We start from the raw sequence: 19,237 nt of genomic DNA on the forward strand, positions 1-19,237 counted from the left end.
AGAACAGATGCTATCTCTGCTCCCTTAGAAATCTTGGCTTCCTTCTAGAGGTCAGACATACCTCCAGGCACCAGAACTGACTTTTGCTTTTACTTGCATGGCCTAAACCTTGCCCGAATCCGCACATCCTAAGAGCTGACTCTCAGTTTTCAAAGGCCTACCTAAGTCAGTTGTGCACCTGTTAAGGCTGTTCTTATTTGGTGATGGGTCCATTCTGCTCCCCGCACCTGGACTGCAGTGATATGTCTGCCCACTCTATGCCCACAGTGCCTTTCCCTGGGAGAATCCTTGTCATCTACATGCTACATAATGGGTATCCAGTAAGGGCTACTAAATCACAGACAACATTAGTGTTACCATTGTTAATTTCACCCAAACATGCTATAGTGGAAAGAGTGCTGAAGTTTTCTACAGAGCACACCTGCCCACTTCTAGTGCTTCTAGTATTCTACACAAGCCCCCTACCTGGCACATAATAAGTAGTCAGTAGATATTTGTGAAATGAAATCAATGACTAAGAGTTAGAAAACCTGAGTTCTAGTTCCAGTCGCACCCTCTTGGACTCTAAATAATTCTCATTGTCTGCTTTGCAAAGAAGAACATATAAGTTATTATTCACCTTATTAATGGTAATAATAATTATGATTTATTGAGGACTAACTATGAGCTAGACACTTTACATATTTTATTTTACTTTGATTCACAACAGCCCTATCAGATAGAGACAATGTTGTAATCCTTACTTTATTGATGAGAGAGCTGAGGCTTTGAGAGAGGTATGTGACTTGCCCAGGGTCACCTAACCAGGAAAGGGGTGACCCAAAATATCCACACCTGTTGGACTCCAAGGGGGTCATAGCAGTATTCCACTTTACCTTAACTATCAAAGGGCAGATATAATGATTTGGTAATTAAAACAGTGCCCTAGACTGGGGACTGGCCATAAACTTTTGCAGGTTCATTTCCAAATGATTATGTCTTTCCACCCAGACTTGATTTTAGAATCTGAGCCTGGCGACATATTTCAGGAGTGTAATCTGAATGGAGTTCCTACCCTGGGACTCCAGCAGCCTCCCTCTCTATAGCTAATGAAGCCACTGGCGTTCACTGAATCTATGAACCTCGATTGGGCTCATTACTGTCTCACTTCTGGAGCGCTGCCGAAAGCTCCTGGGGAGTTACTATTAACATCTTTATTAACCCGTCCCCCAAATCAGTCAGTGAAATTAATTTAGATACACAGCCACTTTGATCTTCATTAATGGTTGCTTCTAGTTTCTACATTTATTTTTAGTTTTCTCATCTTTAATTTATTTGATGTCAATTATTAGTTTTTATTGGGGGGAGTAGATTATCTATCTTAAAGTAATTAAGATTAGGAAAAATTGCAAGTGAGTAAAAGCGGGTAAAAAGTATTTTTTCTAAAGTAAAACCCCAAGAATATATACAATTTTAATTTATTAATTAAAAAAATAAATTTTAATGTTAAAAAGAAATAAAAGTAAAGTAAAACTCTGCCATGTTCCTTCCAAGTTGAAGAATAAAAGAGGCCTCAAGGTGCCAAATACCATGTAAATGGCTCAGACCAGAGCCTCCTTCTCCATGTTTATGGCCAGTGCCTTGCACCGTCAAGCTCTGTAAAACACAGAGCTGGGGCCAGGTGTGGTGGCTCAATCCTGTAATGCCAGCACTTTGGGAGGCCGAGGCAGGATCACTTGAGGTCAGGAGTTTGAGATCAGCCTGGCCAACATGGTAAAACCTCATCTCTACTAAAAATACAAAAATTAGCCAGGTGTGGTGGTGGGCGCCTGTAATCCCAGCTACTCGGGAGGTTGAGGCAGGAGAATCACTTGAACCCAGGAGGCAGAGGCTGCAGTGAGCAAAGATCATGCCACTGCACTCCAGCCTGGGCAACAGAGTGAGACTCCATCTCAGAAAAAAAAACAAACAAAAAAATATACACACACACAGAGCCAGGTACACAAGTGGGCTCACTTGAGTTACTTTAACATTTTAAAAATAAGTTTTAATATATTTATTTCATTTTTATTTTTCATCCAACCATCTACTTCTTATTTATTCAGCAAATACATGTTGAATGCTAGGTACTAGGGACTGAGAGAGTAAAAAATAAATATGACACTGGTACCTGCCTTCAAGGAATATAGTCTAGAGGGGGAAATAAATAAATAATACAATGTGGGAAGTATACTACAGCAGCATTGCCTGGGTATCTTTAAGAAACTAGGGAAATCTTGGACTTGGCAGTGACATGACAAGAAAGAATAGGAAAATAAAAGAAAAGAAGGAACTAGGGAAATGGCCCTCTTAATTTGGGGAATTTAGGGATGGTTTTATTTATTTATTTTTTTTGAGATGAAGTCTCACTCTGTCACCCAGGCTGGAGTACAGTGGCGCGATCTTGGCTCACTGCAACCTCCACTTCCAGGGTTCAAGCGATTCTCGTGCCTCAGCCTCGCAAGTAGCTGGGATAACAGGCGTGCAGCCCCATGCCCAGCTAATTTTTGTATTTTTAGTAGTGACGGGGGCTTCACCATGTTGGTCAGGCTGGTCTCGAACTCCTGACCTCAAGTGATCCACCCACCTCAGTCTTCCAAAGTGTTGGGATTATAGGCATGAGCCACCATGCCTGCCCTAGGGATGGCTTTTAAAGAAAGAGACGTGGGCTTGGCCTTCAAAAGTGCCAGGATTACAGGCATGAGCCACTGCACCCGGCCACCCCTGCTATTTTATTCAAAGGAAACAAAAGGGGGAAGGAAGAGATTTATAGAGAGAGTAATAAGTATAAGGTTTTAACCTTTTGAGATTAAGATATCTGTGGAACCACAAAATGGAGATATCTAAAAAGCAAGTGGAAATATAAACTGTGAGTACAGAAGTCCAGCCTAGAAATACAGGAGAAGTCATGTGCTTAAATCGGTATTTAAAGCCTCAGGTGTGAATTCAGTTGCCCAAAGGAAAGTGTGTAGAGAAAAAAGAAAGGAGGAGGGAACCCTGTGGGGCCAGTACTATAGGACTAGGTAGAGGGAAGGGAGTCTTTAGAAGCTGAGAAGGAACAGCCAGAGGAGCTAAAGGAGACCAGTAGGTAATCCTAGCAATACCGTGGAAATCATATGGCCAGCACTCACTGGAGGAGGGCTGGGTTCCATGCCTGTGTATTCTCAATGCTGAGCTCAATGACTGCATGTGGTGGCCCTTTACTATGTGTAGGGACTACAGGGAGTGGTCAGTGTCAAATGATGCATCATTAAATACAACACTCACTGAAAAGCATGATCAAGCCATAGGTCAAAAATCATTTGTTGTGGTAGACAGAGTTCAATCACGGTCCTGCCTCTGAGAGAGGGGAGAGTCCTGACTATGCCCATTCCCTCCACCTTCTCCATCCACCAGGAGCAAGGCCTGGTCTCTCCTTCCTTTACAGAGACCTCAGGCACAGGCTTTGGCAGAGGGATATTTTCTCAGAATCCGCAGAAAGTTTTGATTCACAATTAGAAAAGTAATACACTACAAATATGAGTTGGAGGGCCAAGGTTGAACAATGCCAAGGAGTACCCTCAATGAGGACATCAGCTTTTAGAGCCTCCTGATGATGCTCAAAGGGGACTCTAAAGCTTGGGAAGGAACAGGTGCGGTGGCTCACACCTGTAATCCCAGCATTTTGGGAGGCTGAGGCGGGTGGATCACTGTAGATCAGGAGTTCAAGACCAGCCTGGCCAACATGATGAAACCCCGTCTCTAGTAAAAATACAAAAATTAGCCAGGCATGGTGGAGTGTGCCTATAGTCCCAGCTACTGACTGGGACTGAGACAGGAGAATCTCTTGAAGCCGGGAGGCAGAGGTTGCAGTGAGCCAAGATCGTGCCACTGCACTCCAGCCTGGGAGACAGAGCAATATTCCATCTCAAAAAAAAAAAAAGAAAGAAAGAAAGAAAGAAAAAGCTTGGGAAGCCTTGAGCCAAAGACTAGGGAAACTTCCAAGCCAGTTACCTGAGAAAGAGTGAAGCAAACAGTTGTGAGGCCATGAATGAGTGTGTGTGTGTGTGTGTGTGTGTGTGTGTGTGTGTGTGTGTTTGGGGTGAGGGTGAAGGGCAGGTAGGAGAAAAAGAGTTACAGATTTTGGCAGTGCAGTTTTCAAGTTACTGCTTAAGATAGTGAAATAAGGCTAACAACATTATCAACTATTTAAATATACGGTATCTCAAGAATGCATTGTATTCAGGAAATTCCAGAGGTGTAGTTCAGTAGACAGCACTATAAGATAACCTTAGGGTGATTGTGGCAAGACTATAGTAACTAGAAAATGTTTTACCTTGAGCTAAGACTCAAAATGGTGCAGTGATGTTTTACCAATCAATCAACAAATCTCTGTTGACTAAGGTTACCAGACTTGAATTCCGTTGTGAAATGAGCTTTATTAAATATTTATGAAAAATGGACTATTTTTACTATGGTAGCAAAAGTTCTGCCCTCATTTTAATTTCACTCCACTTAGTTTGGAAACGTAAATGTTCTGCTTTATTACTTTCCTTTTGCAACTTTGCTTTTCCTGCCTCGAATTCCAATTGAACTCAGATGAGAACTCTTTTTAGAGAGAACTGCAGAGGGATGAGGAGAAAAATCGGGTCTAATGATTTACTCTCGTCTTTGGAAGGAGAAGGGAAACAAGCTACCTCCAGACCTATTATTTTTAGAGGCTATTGAAGCCAGAGAAACCAGACTCCGCTTGAAATGGTGCTGTGTGAAATGCCTATCTGTTTGTGGATCATTCTCTCACTGATCGCTCGCAGCATACCTACTGGGAAAAATCAATGGGAGAGAGGCAAGGTCATTCAGCCTCAGGTTATCTGCCTGAGTGGGAGGGCAGGCCACAAATAGGCTTCGTGCTTTGCTTCTGCTTAATAGCAGCTCCCTGACTGACCCCGGACACATCCATTCCTGTCTCAGCTAATGTAGCTACAAAATAGAGGTGGAGGGGCGTCAGTACAATCCGTCTACCCCAAGCATGGACTCAAGTACAAAATGTTGTTACTCCTGGGGTCCTGGGGCAACTATTACAGGTCATCCTTTTCTGGCAGAATTTATGAGAACTGAATTTTCCCTTGTAGTGCTTCCTCTCTCACATCCCTGAACAAACATATTAAGTATGTGTCAGACACTATGTTCCGCAATGTTTATATACATTGATTAATTAAATTCTTACAACAACCTCATTTGAGTTGTTACAGATGAGGAAATGAGCCTCAGAGAAGTGTGTGTTGAGTTGCTGGTGAGTGATAGACCCTGCCCTCTTTGCGAGACCAAAGATCCTCTGTTTTAGCTCCTCACTGGAAAATTCTGGAGACCATTGAACCATTGAAGACATAATAACAGGCCAGGCATAGTGGCTCATGCCTGTAATCCTAACACTTTGGGAGGCTGGGGCTGGAGGATTGCTGGATACCCGAGTATGAGACCATCCTGGGCAACATAGGGAGACCCCATCTCTACAAACATTTTTAAAAATTAGCCGGAAGTGGTGGTGTGCATTTATGGTTCCAACTACTCAGGAGGCCGAGGCAGGAGAATGGCTTGAGAACGGGAGGTCAAGGATGCAGTGAGCCATGATCATGCTCATGCCATTGCACTCTAGCCTGGGCAACAGAATGAGAACGTCTTTCAAAAACCAAAAGAAACTCATAATAACAGTACAATAAGTAACCAATGTCTGGACCCTTCCCAGGCTAGTTGAATCAAACCTCAGGGCTTCCTTTCTCGTAAAGGTTTCCAGGCAATGCCAGTATGCAGCTCCCCGTGAGAACCTACCTCTCCAAAATGAGAGGTCAAAACCAAAAGAAGAAAAGGAATGAGATTAACACTTACTGAGGCCCTACTACAGGCCACGTGCTTAATCTTTTGTAATTTTCCCAGCAACTGGAAAATGATTCCCATTTTACAGATTTGGAAACTTCTCAATTATTTAACCAGAGAGGCTAAGCAATTTCCCTAAAGTCTCAAAGCTTGTAAGTGGCAAAAAGGAGACTTGAGCTTGGATTTGTGTTCATGTTACCATACTACCAAGCTAAGAAACACGCCACTGACCCACATTGAGGACTCAGAAGAAATCAAGTCAGACTTAGAGGAACTGGGGCTTGGAGCAAGTTAGAATTTTAGTAGAAGATATTTAGAGAAGGTTTCCAAGGAGAACTAACAATAAGGCAGAAATACCTGAGTGGGAGAGAGGGGGATGTTATATCAGAAAGGGAGAGAAGCAGGAAAAGAAGAGACAAAGAGTGAAGAAATATTTATATTACAGTTACTATCCTAGTTTCACAACCCTATGCAGTAGGAACTATTACTATCCCCCTTCTGCAGGTGGGAAAACTGAGGCCCAGTGAGGTTAAGGAATATCTTCAGGTCACACAGCTGGTCAGAGGCATTGTGTGGGTTTACCCGGGTCCTGGATCCAAGTGCCTGGCCACGCATTGTTTATACTGCCCATAACTTTTCAAAGAAAGGGAAAGAGGAAGGAAAAGCAAATAGGATTTATTTTGTTTAATGGTCCAGAGCAGGCATTTTGCACTCATTATTTCACTGGTTCGCTTCAAGATCCTTGAGAGGTGAATACCACCTTCGATTTGCATTGAGAAAATGAAGGGTTGCCCCTACAGAATGGGAGAAAATTTTTGCAATCTACCCATCTGACAAAGGGCTAATATCCAGAATCTACAAAGAACTTAAACAAATATACAAGAAAAAATCAAACAACCCCATCAAAAAGTGGGCAAAGGATATGAACAGACACTTCTAAAAGAAGACATTTATGCAGCCAACAGACACATGAAAAAATGTTCATCATCACTGGCCATCAGAGAAATGCAAATCAAAACCACAGACACCATCTCACACCAGTTAGAATGGCAATCATTAAAAAGTCAGGAAACAACAAATGCTGGAGAGGATGTGGAGAAATAGGAACACTTTTACACTGGTGGTGGGACTGTAAACTAGTTCAACCATTGTGAAAGACAGTGTGGGGATTCCTCAAGGATCTAGAACTAGAAATACCATTTGACCCAGCCATCCCATTGCTGGGTCTATACCCAAAGGACTGTAAATCATGCTACTGTAAAGACACATGCACACATATTGTTTATTGTGACACTATTCACAATAGCAAAGACTTGGAACCAACCCAAATGTCCATCAATGATAGACTGGATTAAGAAAATGTGGCGCATATACACCATGGAATACTATGCAACCATAAAAAAGGATGAGTTCATGTCCTTTGCAAGGGACACGGATGCAGCTGGAAACCATCATTCTGAGCAAACTATCGCAAGGACAGAAAACCAAACACCGCATATTCTCACTCATAGGTGAGAATTGAACAATGAGAACACTTGGACACAGGGCGGGGAACATCACACCCCGGGGCCTATTGTGGGGTGGGGGGCAAGGGGAGGGATAGCATTAGGATAAATGCCTAATGTAAATGACGAGTTAATGGGTGCAGCAAACCAACATGGCACATGTATATGTATGTAACAAACCTGCACGTTGTGCACATGTACCCTAGAACTTAAAGTACAATAATAAAAAAAAAATTAAATTTTAAAAAATCAGAAAAAAAAAGAAAGAAAACTGAGGGTTGCCATGGATGGTCAAAGTATCTTAAATGAGGTCTCAGCAAAACTGAAGCAGCAGAGTCCATATTCAAACCCTAAGTCAGCTAACCCCCAACCCATGTGCCACAGAACACCACTCAAGTTAGAAAGAGTATTAAAATATTGAAGGCCAAAAACACAGCACATAGACCTCTCAGAAGGGAAAAATGGAAAATGGGAAGGGATGGAAATGGATTTCATTTTGTTGATTGAAACGGGAAGATGACTGAATGAGGAAATATTTTGATTTTGTTTGGCCAGGGAAGAGCTGTAAATAGGCAGCAGAAAGTGGTTTGAAGAGAAACATACTAAACAAATGCCAGATATTCTTATCTTTACTGGTTATTTTGAACTTAGGCAAAATAATACTGAACAGAGAGTAAATAACCTAGACAAGTACTTCCCTTAGTGCCCACCTGGGACTATAAAATGCCAGCAGAGAGGTTCACATTTGATTGCACCTGCCCTTGAAAACTCAGTTGAAGTCACTTTGATCACTCCTTTCACTCTACAACTCTTAGCACTATAAATTCAAATTTTCATTGAAGTTCCTTTTGAAATTGCAAAATAATATTGTATATGCTTTATTTCAAAAATGTTTGAGAAAATGGGCAACAAAGGAAAAAGGGTAAGCCCCTGTAACCACCACCACTATCTAGTGAGTAGCCTTCTAGATCTATGTGCACGCCAACGTGAACACATAAGTATTATCAAATTAATTTTTGGCCAACCATAATTAAATTCTTTGTTGTGATAAGCAACCTTGGTTTATTCCATTTATATAGGAACTGGAGGAAGAGATTTTTAAAACCAAAATAATGGCTGGGAACATTGGCTCATGCCTGTAATCCGAGCACTTTGGGAGGCTAAGATGGGAGGAACACTTGAGGCCAGGAGTTCAAGACCAGCCTGGACAAAAAGAAAAGTGAGACTCCCATCTCTAAATAATTTTTTTTTTTTTTTTTTACTCCAGAGGCTTAGATGGGAGAATCACTTGAAGCCAGGAGTTCCAGGATGCAATGAGCCATGATCATGCTAGTGTACTCACCAGCCTGGGTGAGATCCTGTCTCTAAACAAACTAATAAACAAAAAAATTAAATTTCAGGCCTAAGAAAAATATAAGGCAGAAATACCATTTTGAATGAGAGTTGAAATGTTCTTTTTTCAATTTGGAGTGGACAATGGAGGAAATTTGATGAAGAGCATCCATCAGCTTGCCTCCCCTGCAGCTTCTCTTACAGCCCTTACATGGAAGAAGCATTCAGTTAGTATTTCTTGAGTGAATGAGAAATCATTCCCTTTTAGGATGGTTTTTGTTTGGGTTAAATGGTATCAATACTAAGAATCATAGAAACACATACACCCAAATATAACTGTTATAGAGTGCTCCAATTTTTATTATCACCTATTTTGGAATATTCAAGCCAGGATTCACTTCCATTTTTTCCACAAGTGACATACAAAATTAGTTCCCCTTACTTTTTTATTTTTTATTTTTATTATTATTATTATTTTTGAGACAGGGTCTTGCTCTGTCTCCCAGGCTGGAGTGAGTGTCACAATCACAGCTCACTGTAGCCTCAACCTCCCAGGTTAGTGATCCTCCCACCTCACCCTCTCAAGTAGCTGGGACTATAAGCGCATGCCACCAGGCTCGGTTGTTGTTGTAGATACAGGTCTCACTATGTTGTCCAGGTTGGTCTTGAACTCCTGGTCTCAACTAATCCTCCAGCCTGGGCCTCCCAAAGTGCTGGGATTACAGGCAAGAGCCACCGTGCCTGGCTCCCCTGAGTTTTTTTTTTTTTTTCTTTTTTTAACCACTTTTGAGTCTTTAAGACTGCCTCATTATTCATCACATTTCACGCACATATACTTGTTCTCCCAAATGAATTGTAAGCTCTGCAGAAGTAGTGGGGTTTCTTTCGATCTGTTTTGTATTCTTCCCAGCACTTGGTACATGCTCTGCACACAGTATATGTTAAACAAATGTTTGCTGACTTTACTGAATATGTTGACTGTATTAGTTTGCTAGAGTTGCTGTAACAAAGTCTCAGACTGGGTGGTTTAAGCAACAGAAATGTATCATCTTACAGTTCTGGAGACTGGGAAGTCTGAAATTGAGGTGTTGGCAGGGTTGGCTCCTTGGGAGGGGTGTGAGGGAGAGTTTGATCCAGGTCTCTCTCCTTGGCTTGCTGATGGTCATCTTCTCCTTGAGTCTCTTCACTTCACCTTCTCTGATGCACGTCTATTTCTCTGTCCACATTTTGCCTTTTTAGGAGGATGCGAGTCAAATTGCATTAGGGCCCACCCTAGTGCTTTCATCTTAACTAATAACATCTGCAACGATCCTATTTCCATATAAGATCATATTCTAAAGTAGTTGGGGTTAGGACTTCAACATGTGAATTTTGAGAGCACATAATTCTACCCATAATAGTGACTTTTCACCAAATCATAAACATTCAGCAGGAGATGAAGCTTTAAAAATCTCGGTAGCCTACCTGATGCTCGAATCCTTTTTTTACACCAAGCCAAGAAGAGTATTTAGAATTTTAACAGTATATTTGGCAACAGGGTTTTCGGGTTGATTTTATTTTTTAACGCCCTCTGTATGCTTCCCAGAATGGTTCCCGCTACCTACGCCTCGAAGCCTTCACGTTGTCTGGAACAGGTGAGTACTACCTCAGGAAGAGATTGTTAAGCAGGATTGGAGAGACATTTCCCTGGATCTCAGTCCACTGAACAGCAGCCCCTGAGCACTTCCATGTGGGGGCTCTAAGCTGTAGGAAGATGCCTCTGGGAGCCCCAGACCCCTGGGAGTCTGTTAGTTTTTCTCTATGAACCATTTTACTTTCAGTGAGTTTGGTCATTAAAATTGTTTTGTGTCCCTCAGCCATGCCCCAGGCCCTGAGAACAGGGAATGTTGGTCTGCAAGAAAACCTAGTGGGTTTATTATTCTCTGACACAGAGAAACCAAATAACATCATTGAGTGGCTATTGGAGGGGGGGCAACTTGATTCATGGGGGTCATGCTTTCCCAGGCCCTCTCTACGCAGTCTCGGCTCAGACCAGGGCAGACTTTTATTACCAGCTTTCAACAAATCCCTAGTTTCTTTTGCAAAGTAAAACAGATAATAGAGACATTCCGGGAATAGTTAGCTAACTAAGCTGTGCCAGGCAACCTCCGGGCTAAGAAGAACTCAGTGTTTTCGGACAATGACCAATTACAATAACCAGTATTATTTGATCTGAGAGTAATTAGCCGAGGCTCTGTTCTTTTTGCTTCAGTGAGGAGGCAAAAAGGGCAGTGAGGAAAACATCAGAGACAGGGGAGATGAGCTCAAATGTCAAAGAAAAACACACTCTTGCAGGTGGGGAGAAGTGGAAGAGTTTCACTGGCCAAGATCCTGACTGAACACTTGAACATTGTTTTTCCCTGAAAATATGGTAGAATTTAACTTAACCAAAAGTTGTTTGAATTCTTCATTCTTACTGTTCATATCCTTTAAAAAGCCTCCACGTCGAGTAAATTTCAGGGTACAAAAGAGTAAAATAGGTAGGGAACATAGAATTGTGGACTACCAGAGGATCTTCCACTGGGAGGGACAGGTCTCTCCAGGACACCTGCACCCTCCACTCTTATTTTCAAAAACACTGTATAACCTGAAACTCCCCTTTATTTTGGAGACAGGTTCTAGGGAACTGCTGTTTATCACTTCATTTAAGACGTGCAAATGTGCTTTTGAACAGTATAGTCAGGCTCCCTCCTCTCTATCTAGAGATATGTGGATTTCAGCACTGCCCTGTGGCTTTCTTTCATGTCACTATCAGCTTCCAAAGTAAATGGCAACTCTCAACCTGAGAACCATCTTACTACTCCATGCTGCTGCTGCAGCTGCCCCTGTCCCGTGGCAGAAGATAGTTCACCAGCCTCCTGCTATCACCCCACCAGCCTTTCTTTCTAGGGCTGAGCAAGGCTTGAATTCTCTGAATACCTCTCTGGCTTTTCTGACAATACAGCACCCATGGCCTCTGCCCCTTCCCTTGTCCCCCAGCAATATGTATTCACCTTTTCTCAGACTTCTGGCTTCTCTGCTCAGATCTTTAACGCAGGAAGTAATGTCCAGGCTGGACCTGGTGGCTCACACCTGTTAATCCTAGCATTTTGGAAGGACAAGGTGGGCAGATCACCTGAGGTCAGGAGTTCAAGACCAGCCTAGCCAACATGACGAAACCCCGTCTCTACTAAAAATACAAAAAATTAGCCGAGCATGGTGGCATGTGCCTATAGTCCCAGCTGCTCAGGAGGTTGAGGCATGAGAATCGCTTGAACCCGGGAGGCAGAGGTTGCAGTGAGCCGAGATCGTGCTACAGCACCCAAGCAGGGAAAAAAAAAAAAAAAAAAAAAAAAAAAAAAAAAAAAAAAAAAAAAAAAGGGAAGTAATGTTTAGAGGTGTTTAGAGGTATGTTGTCTAATACAGTAGCCACTAGCCACATGTGACTGTTTAACTTTTAATTTACTTAAATTTAAAATTCAGTTATGTTGCACTAGCTGCATTCCAAGGACTCAGTAGCCACATTGGAGTAGTGACTATGATATTGGACAGAGCAAAAATAGAATATCTGCATCATCATGGAAAATTCCATTGGCAGCGTTAGCCTAGATTATCACATGGGAAAATTCTTGGCTCTGGGAAGGGCTCTGTGAAAGGGTTAATATTAGATGGGATATAGACTATGTACCTAGCAGGGTGCTACATATATTATTACATTTAATCCTTATGGATGTCATTCCCAGGTCAAAGAGGAGGAAACTGAGGCTGAGAGAAGTTAAGTAACTTGGCCAAGTTAGTCCAACTAAGTAAGTGGTAGAGCCAGGGTTCATCTGGTACCCGGGTCTCTGTGGATTTGGCCGTTGAATCAGGTTGCAGATGTGGCGAGTAACAAGCAGCCGAAGTGCCACTGGCTTTTCTACACAATCCCTACAGAGGTGTGGTGGAACCATTCACAGGCCTGCAGATGGATCCCCAGGGCTTGCTTGAGGTTTGATGGTGATCTCATTAATGTGGGCCTAGTAGGTACGCACTCACTTTTTAGATTGATTGGTAAATTGTAGGACAGCTTCTGCAATGTTTCTTCCTAGTATTGGATATATTTCTTACTATGGGCATCTACTACATCCCAAACTGAGAACATTTAAAAAGTGCCTACTCTCTCCCTGCCCTGTTCCTCTTCCTGTAGGTCTAGGGGGAAAACCAAAGAACCCACTTGAGCTCATACTGACCAGCCTGTCCTGCACCTCGGAGGTCAGTGGTAGTGCTGTGAGTGGGAGACTTTTATACTCAGAGCCAGGCTGTGCTAGGAAACCAAAACTGCTGTCCCAGACCCCTGAGAACAACCAGATTTTAGAATTATGGAGTGATGGGTTAGTAGATGGTGTTTTACACAGTCACAAAACTCAATTTTCATTTGTTCTTATTGTTTGTGTTTCTATTCTGGACTTGTAAGATTACATGTAGCTGTCCTGGCCCCCAGCACATCTTTTAGGATTGATATACAATTTTAATTATTTTTATGACTTTTATAAGCAATGGGGCCTGTGGCAATTCAGGTGGGTTGGAATGAATTTATTATCCTTGCCCACAGGGATGAGCACTCTCTTAGGCTGCTGGCAGAAATGGAAATTGGTACAGCTCTTCTAGCTGATAGTATGAATCTACAGCTCTTCTAGCTGATAGTATGAATCTACAGCTCTTCTAGCTGATAGTATGAATCAAATACTTTAACGTGTTGCATATATCCTTCAACCAAGGAACATCAATTCTAAGAATTTATCCTAAGGAAATATTACACAAACCCACAAAGATTTCTCTTTGAGAATATTTGTTACAGCATGATTTTAATAGTACTACCTCCACCCCAACAATAAAGGAAACAACTCAGATAGGAGTCTAGCTCTGTAAATTATGGTATGCCTACATAATCGAATGATAACAGCCAGTAAAATTATGTCCTAGAAAGTGATTCAAAGTTATGGCAAGATGATCAAGGTAGTTAAATGGAAAAAGTAGGTTATAAGAGCATGTATAGTATGATCCCATTTTTTTGTGAAACAAAAACTATACTTGTCTAAAAGCAAAGGACTGAAGAAAACAAAGACCTCAAGCAATGGTGATTATCTTTGAGTAAAGAGGATTATCTCAGAGTGAAGGGCTAGTCATAATTTTCCTTCTCAATAAGTACTCTGCAATAAGTATGAATTATTTTGGCATTGGAACATTCTCACCTCTTGAAATGTTACTAGAAGGAGTGATTTATCATAGGATTCTTTATCTTTAATAACAGATTCTCATTAATTGGATGAGTGGGTTTTCCTACCTCTGCAAGATACTCCTGGCATGTTTGGTAGTTAACATCACAAACCTAAGAGTAGGAATTCACATTTAGCTTATACGGAAAGGTGCTGGTAGGCACATTTACATTTGTGATGTTCATTTTTTGTATGCCAATGTTTATTTTTAAAGTAGGGGTTGTAACGAGTGGATAATTGTTCCAGTGGAAGTTAGAGGTGGTAGCCATGTGTACAACTATGAGAGTAATGGCAATTGGTAGCAAGCAAGGCCATAGGTGACAGGAAAAAGCATAATGATACAAACACGGAAGATGTCAGTAAATCATTTGCGCCCAAAAAGCAACATTTGTTCCCCCAGGACTCTGTTCTCAGCCTTGCAAAAAGAGCTCAATGTGCAATAGCAAGGCGGCAATCACTGAGGCGCTTGCCAATGGTCCTGCTACTAGTGCTGCCAGTGAAGGTTTGCGTTCATGTGGGGTGGAGTTGGCTTGTACAGGGGAGACCGACACACACTTGGCTCCTAGGAGGAAGAGCCTTCACCTGCCCACTTTGCCCTGGTGACCACCTCTGCCGGCGAAGGAGAAGGAGAAGCAATGTGCAGCAGTCATAGTTCAGAGGCTGTGAGACTGGAACAAGTCCAGAAACTACTAGAAGCCCTGAAACAACCCTGTGGGGAGGGTGAGGGTAGGTTCTCTTGGTTGAAATGGAAAATCCTAAAAAAGAAGTCCTTGTATCACTGATTAGTACCTACTCTTCTTTTATTCATTCACCTGGTTTTAAAAAAACAAAACCAAAAACCTGTTCTTATTTTGTTTTTTTGAGGCAGTGTCTGGTTCTGTCACCCAGGCTAGAGTGCAGAGGCACAATCATGGCTCACTGCAGCCTTGACCTCCTGGGCTCAGGTGATTCTCCCGCCTCAGCCCCCGGAGCAGCTGGGACTACAGGTGCATGCTACCACACCTGGCTAATTTTTGTACTTTTTGGTAGAGATAGGTTTTCACCATGTTGCCCAGGCTGGTCTCAAATTCCTGGGCTCAAGCGATCCTCCCACCTCAGCCTCCCAAAGTGTTGGGATAACAGACATGAGGCATAGCACTTGGCCAAATAACCTGTTCTTATAAGAAAAAGGGTGCCCCTAATACCCCTGTAAGCTCCATTAGCCTTTCTTGGCTTCCCCAGACACTACATAAACACAGTCTAAGTAAAAACAATATATCTGCCATGCTAACACAAGTTTAAAACCGGTCTCCCAGCCTTCCCTGTCCAATCAGACTGTAGCCCCTCAGCCCCCACTACAGGGCAGTTCAGGAGCCACCTGTTATGGGTTAATGTTGGAGGAGTATGCGAGAGAACAAATCGCTGATTGGGGTGGGACTGTGGAGGTGGAAGCTGATAGATGCATTGCTTCTCACCACCTACCTGCTCTCCCCATGTCCAGAAGTTAGTATTTAACCAGAAAGCGTGAAGCCTGCAGAAACTGGATTCAGGGCCCAATTTTGGCACAAACTTCACCACACCACCCAATAGTGTGGGTGGACCAGCTAAAATTTGTTCATGAGATTACTCCTGAGTCTCCTTCCAGATGGATCCTAGGCTCTAGTGATTTGTACTAACATTCTTCTTCCAAACCTCCATTTCATGGGCCCTAAAAAAGCTCTGCCTGCTTTCTGTGCCGATAGCGCTCACGCAAGCATGGTTAATGTCCCTAAAACCCGCTGGACTTTCTGTAAGAAGTGTGGCAAGCACCAATCCTTTCTGTAAGAAGTGTGGCAAGCACAAAGTGACACAGTACAAGAAGGGCAAGGATTCTCTGTATGCCCAGGGAAAGTGGCGGTATGACAGGAAGCAGAGTGGCTATGGTGGGCAAAGTAAGCCGATTTTCCGGAAAAAGGCTAAAACTACAAAGAAGATTGTGCTAAGGCTTGAGTGTGTTGAACCCAACTGCAGATCTAAGAGAATGCTGGCTATTAAAAGATGCAAGCATTTTGAACTGGGCGGAGATAAGAAGAGAGAGGGCCAAATGATCCAGTTCCAAGTGTCATATTTTATTGTGAAGACAATAAAATCTTGAGTTTATGTTCAAAAGAAAAAAAAAAAAAAAACCTCTGCTGGACAGGATGCCCTGGATGACTGGATGAGGAATATATCTGCCAGACCTTCTTCAGGCCACAGCAAATGAGTAGACTTCTACCCAATTCCTTTTTCTCCTAACTGGCCTGGAAATTTGCAAGGATTTGGTAATTTGCAAATTTCTTCTCTATCTTGTCTATGAAGTAATTACTCCTGAGTTTGAAGGTGGTTATCTGTTTGCAGAAACAGTTTCATGTCTTGGGAATCAAATAGCCCAAATTTGTTATGCAAATCTTATGCAAAAATTAGGTAAATTACAATTCTGGGCCAGGACTTCCAGCATCTCTGCATTGTAGCACCTGGAAGGGAAAGAATATCTGATCTTTCTTGCTTTAAGTCGGTAGGTGTATTTGAAATTAAGCAAGCCCATCTATATCTGCTTAACTGGGGATTTGCTGTGGTGTTTCGGGGCCACACAACTTAATTCTGAATGTCAGACATCAGTCCCATGAGCAGCTGCCCTCTGGGATGTGCAGTTTTCCCTCTTGTGCCTTTCCAGTTATAAACCTCTGTGTGTGTTGTGGAGTTGGGTGTACGTAAATGATTGGCATTAGATTAGCAAAGAGTTTCAAGCATTGTAAGTAAATAGGAAACATGAAGACCCACAAGCCACCCTCCCCAGCTTCATGTCAGGCCTCTCTCCTCATTTTTGTCCTGGACCAGCCAAGTGGCCTGATTCCCTTCTTTAAACTCTGGCTTCTCCCTCCCACTCTAGGGTCTGTGTGGGTACCACAGATCCCTGTCAGCAAGGCCTACCTCTTGCCTGCCCTCCCTTCTTCAACTCTCAGCTCAAATGCCACTTCCTCAAGAAATCCTTTCCTGACCACCTCTTCCCATTCTAGGTCAGGTATTGAGGCTATCTTAACCCTTAAAAAAAGGTCAGCTTGAGGATTTGTCCTTACTGTGATTCAGGAACTTAATTATCTCTCTGCCTCTGCTCCATCTCAGGAGACCCAAAATGTTATACCTGGGCTGCTATAACTAACCTTAACTGGGTAATTGCCAATTAATAGAAATGTATTTCTCACAGCTCTGAAGCCTGGGAAAACCAAGACCAAAGTGCCAGCAGCTTAGGTATTGGGCAAGAGCTCTCTGCTTCACAGATGGCACCTTCTCACTGTGTCTGCACAGGGCAGAAAGGGCAAAAGGGCTCTCTCAAGCCTCCTTTATAACCCAATTACCTCCCAAAGTTCCCACTTTCTAATACTATCACTTTGGTAATTAGGTTTCAACATAAATTTGAATTTTGGAGAGATACAAACAGTCAGACCATAGGATTCTTTTCTTCACAGTTGTACTTAGACATCTGTGTGATAATTTGATGAACATCTGACTCCTCTATCTGAGCTGCCAGAAGACAGTCTTGTCCTGTGTCTCCCAAAGCCAACCACTTACTAGCACAGAGTAGTTGCTCAATAAATGAATTTGCTCATCTCCAGATATATATTTCAACATAAGGTCAACTTGAGGATTTATCCTTACTGTGATTTAAGTACTTAATTATTTCTCTTCCTCTGCTCCATCTCAGGGGAACCAAGAGAGTTTTCTAGCTAATAAGCCTGGCTGAGCCTCAGAAATGCTGCAAACAAGTGTATTTTCTACCCAAACTTCACCCTCCAGAATCACCTCTTTAGAATTCTGTGCTTTTCCCCCTCCAGATTTCTGTGCTTGCCACCCTTGGAGTCCAGAGCCTCAAACATGTTTTTTGTTTGTTTGTTTGTTTGAGACAGAGTCTTGTTCTGTCACCCAGGCTGGAGTGCTGTGGTGCAATATTAGCTCCCTGCAGCCTCTACCTCCCAGGCTCAAGTGATTCTCATGCCTCAGCCTCCTGAGTAGCTGGGATTACAGGTGCATGCCACCACACCCAGCTAATTTTTATATTTTCAGTAGAGACAGGGTTTCACCATGTTGGCCAGTCTGGTCTCAAACTGCTGGCCTCAAGTGATCTGCCTGCCTCGGCCTCTCAGAGTGCGATCATATTTTGAATCAGGCCTTTCTACTTGGTTGTGCTGCAGTGTTCCTCCAAAAAGAATCCTTGATTATATATTTCTGTTTATAATATTATATATTATAATATATATTATATTATATATAATTATATATATTATTATATATTTCTGTTTATAATATATTTCTGTGTCTTTTATGTGTGCATGGTGCCCAGACACACGGTGGAGGGCAAGGGAGCCGAGTGATAGAATGAGGAGATTTTTCCCCTTCAACTTAGTAACAGGACAGTCAGTCAGAGTTTAGTATGGGGGTTACTTTTCCACTTGCCATCAATTTTAGCAATTCCAGGAAAATTCTACTTAAAATCTAAGTCTAGCAATCTCCTTTTCTTTACTTTTTGTTTTTCTCCTGTTGTTTTTCAGAAGGGAGGCTGCTGGAGAAACTCTATTTTTCTCCCCCACTTTTCCAGGCTGGGCAGAGTTCCTGAAGCTGAAGACCTGGCCTCCCAGATGCTGAAAGGCTTCCCCAGAGACCGCGTCTCCGCCCAGGAAGCACTCGCTCACGATTATTTCAGCGCCCTGCCATCTCAGCTGTACCAGCTTCCCAATGGTGAGCGAGGAAGTGTGTGCCTGTGTGCGTGCGTGAGTGTGTGTGCGTGACTGTGTGTGTGTAAGTCTTGGTGTCTTAAGTAGTTTGCCTCAGCACCGAAGAACCATAGCATTTACCCCCAGGAGTGAAGTTAGAGATCCATTTGCCTGGGAGAAGCAAGATAGGACCCAATCTTGTCTGAGTTTTGCATGAGCTTCTCTCAAACTCTGAAGCACTGGTGGGGAGAGGTTACAAGGACCTCTTTGTAATGGTGCAGACATTTCACAGGTACACATTTACACTCAGAAATTGGATGAGATGGACATTGTCTCTGAGTTGTTTGGCTTAGCTACCATCTGCCAGGAAGCCACACCAGTGTTTCTAACAAGACTCTTCTCCCTTTCTGCAGAGAGTAAGATGATAGGTGAAGCGGATATGTCCTGAGAGGGAGCTGGGCCTTTCTTGATTGGTAACAGCAAGCTGCAGAAGGCAGTGCCGGGGTGGGGTGCTGGGGGAAGGGAGGCCTCCTCCCAGGCTGCCCACCTC

The 19,237-nt window shown here is 42.7% G+C and overlaps 1 protein-coding gene and 1 pseudogene across 1 annotated transcript in view; both read left to right on the forward strand.

Annotated features, from left to right (window-relative positions):
* CDK15 (cyclin dependent kinase 15) overlaps positions 1–19,237 on the forward strand; it is a 94,600-nt gene that overhangs the window by 64,787 nt on the left and 10,576 nt on the right. Inside the window, exons 11-12 of the mRNA XM_031651450.1 lie at positions 10,294–10,342; positions 18,573–18,712. Of these exons, the coding sequence (XP_031507310.1) occupies positions 10,294–10,342; positions 18,573–18,712 (189 nt within the window). The remainder of the gene's footprint in view (positions 1–10,293; positions 10,343–18,572; positions 18,713–19,237) is intronic.
* On the forward strand, positions 15,716–16,094 carry LOC116269129 (annotated as a pseudogene).

This window comes from Papio anubis, chromosome 10, assembly GCF_008728515.1.
Source record: "Papio anubis isolate 15944 chromosome 10, Panubis1.0, whole genome shotgun sequence".
Classification (NCBI taxonomy): Eukaryota; Metazoa; Chordata; class Mammalia; order Primates; family Cercopithecidae; genus Papio; species Papio anubis.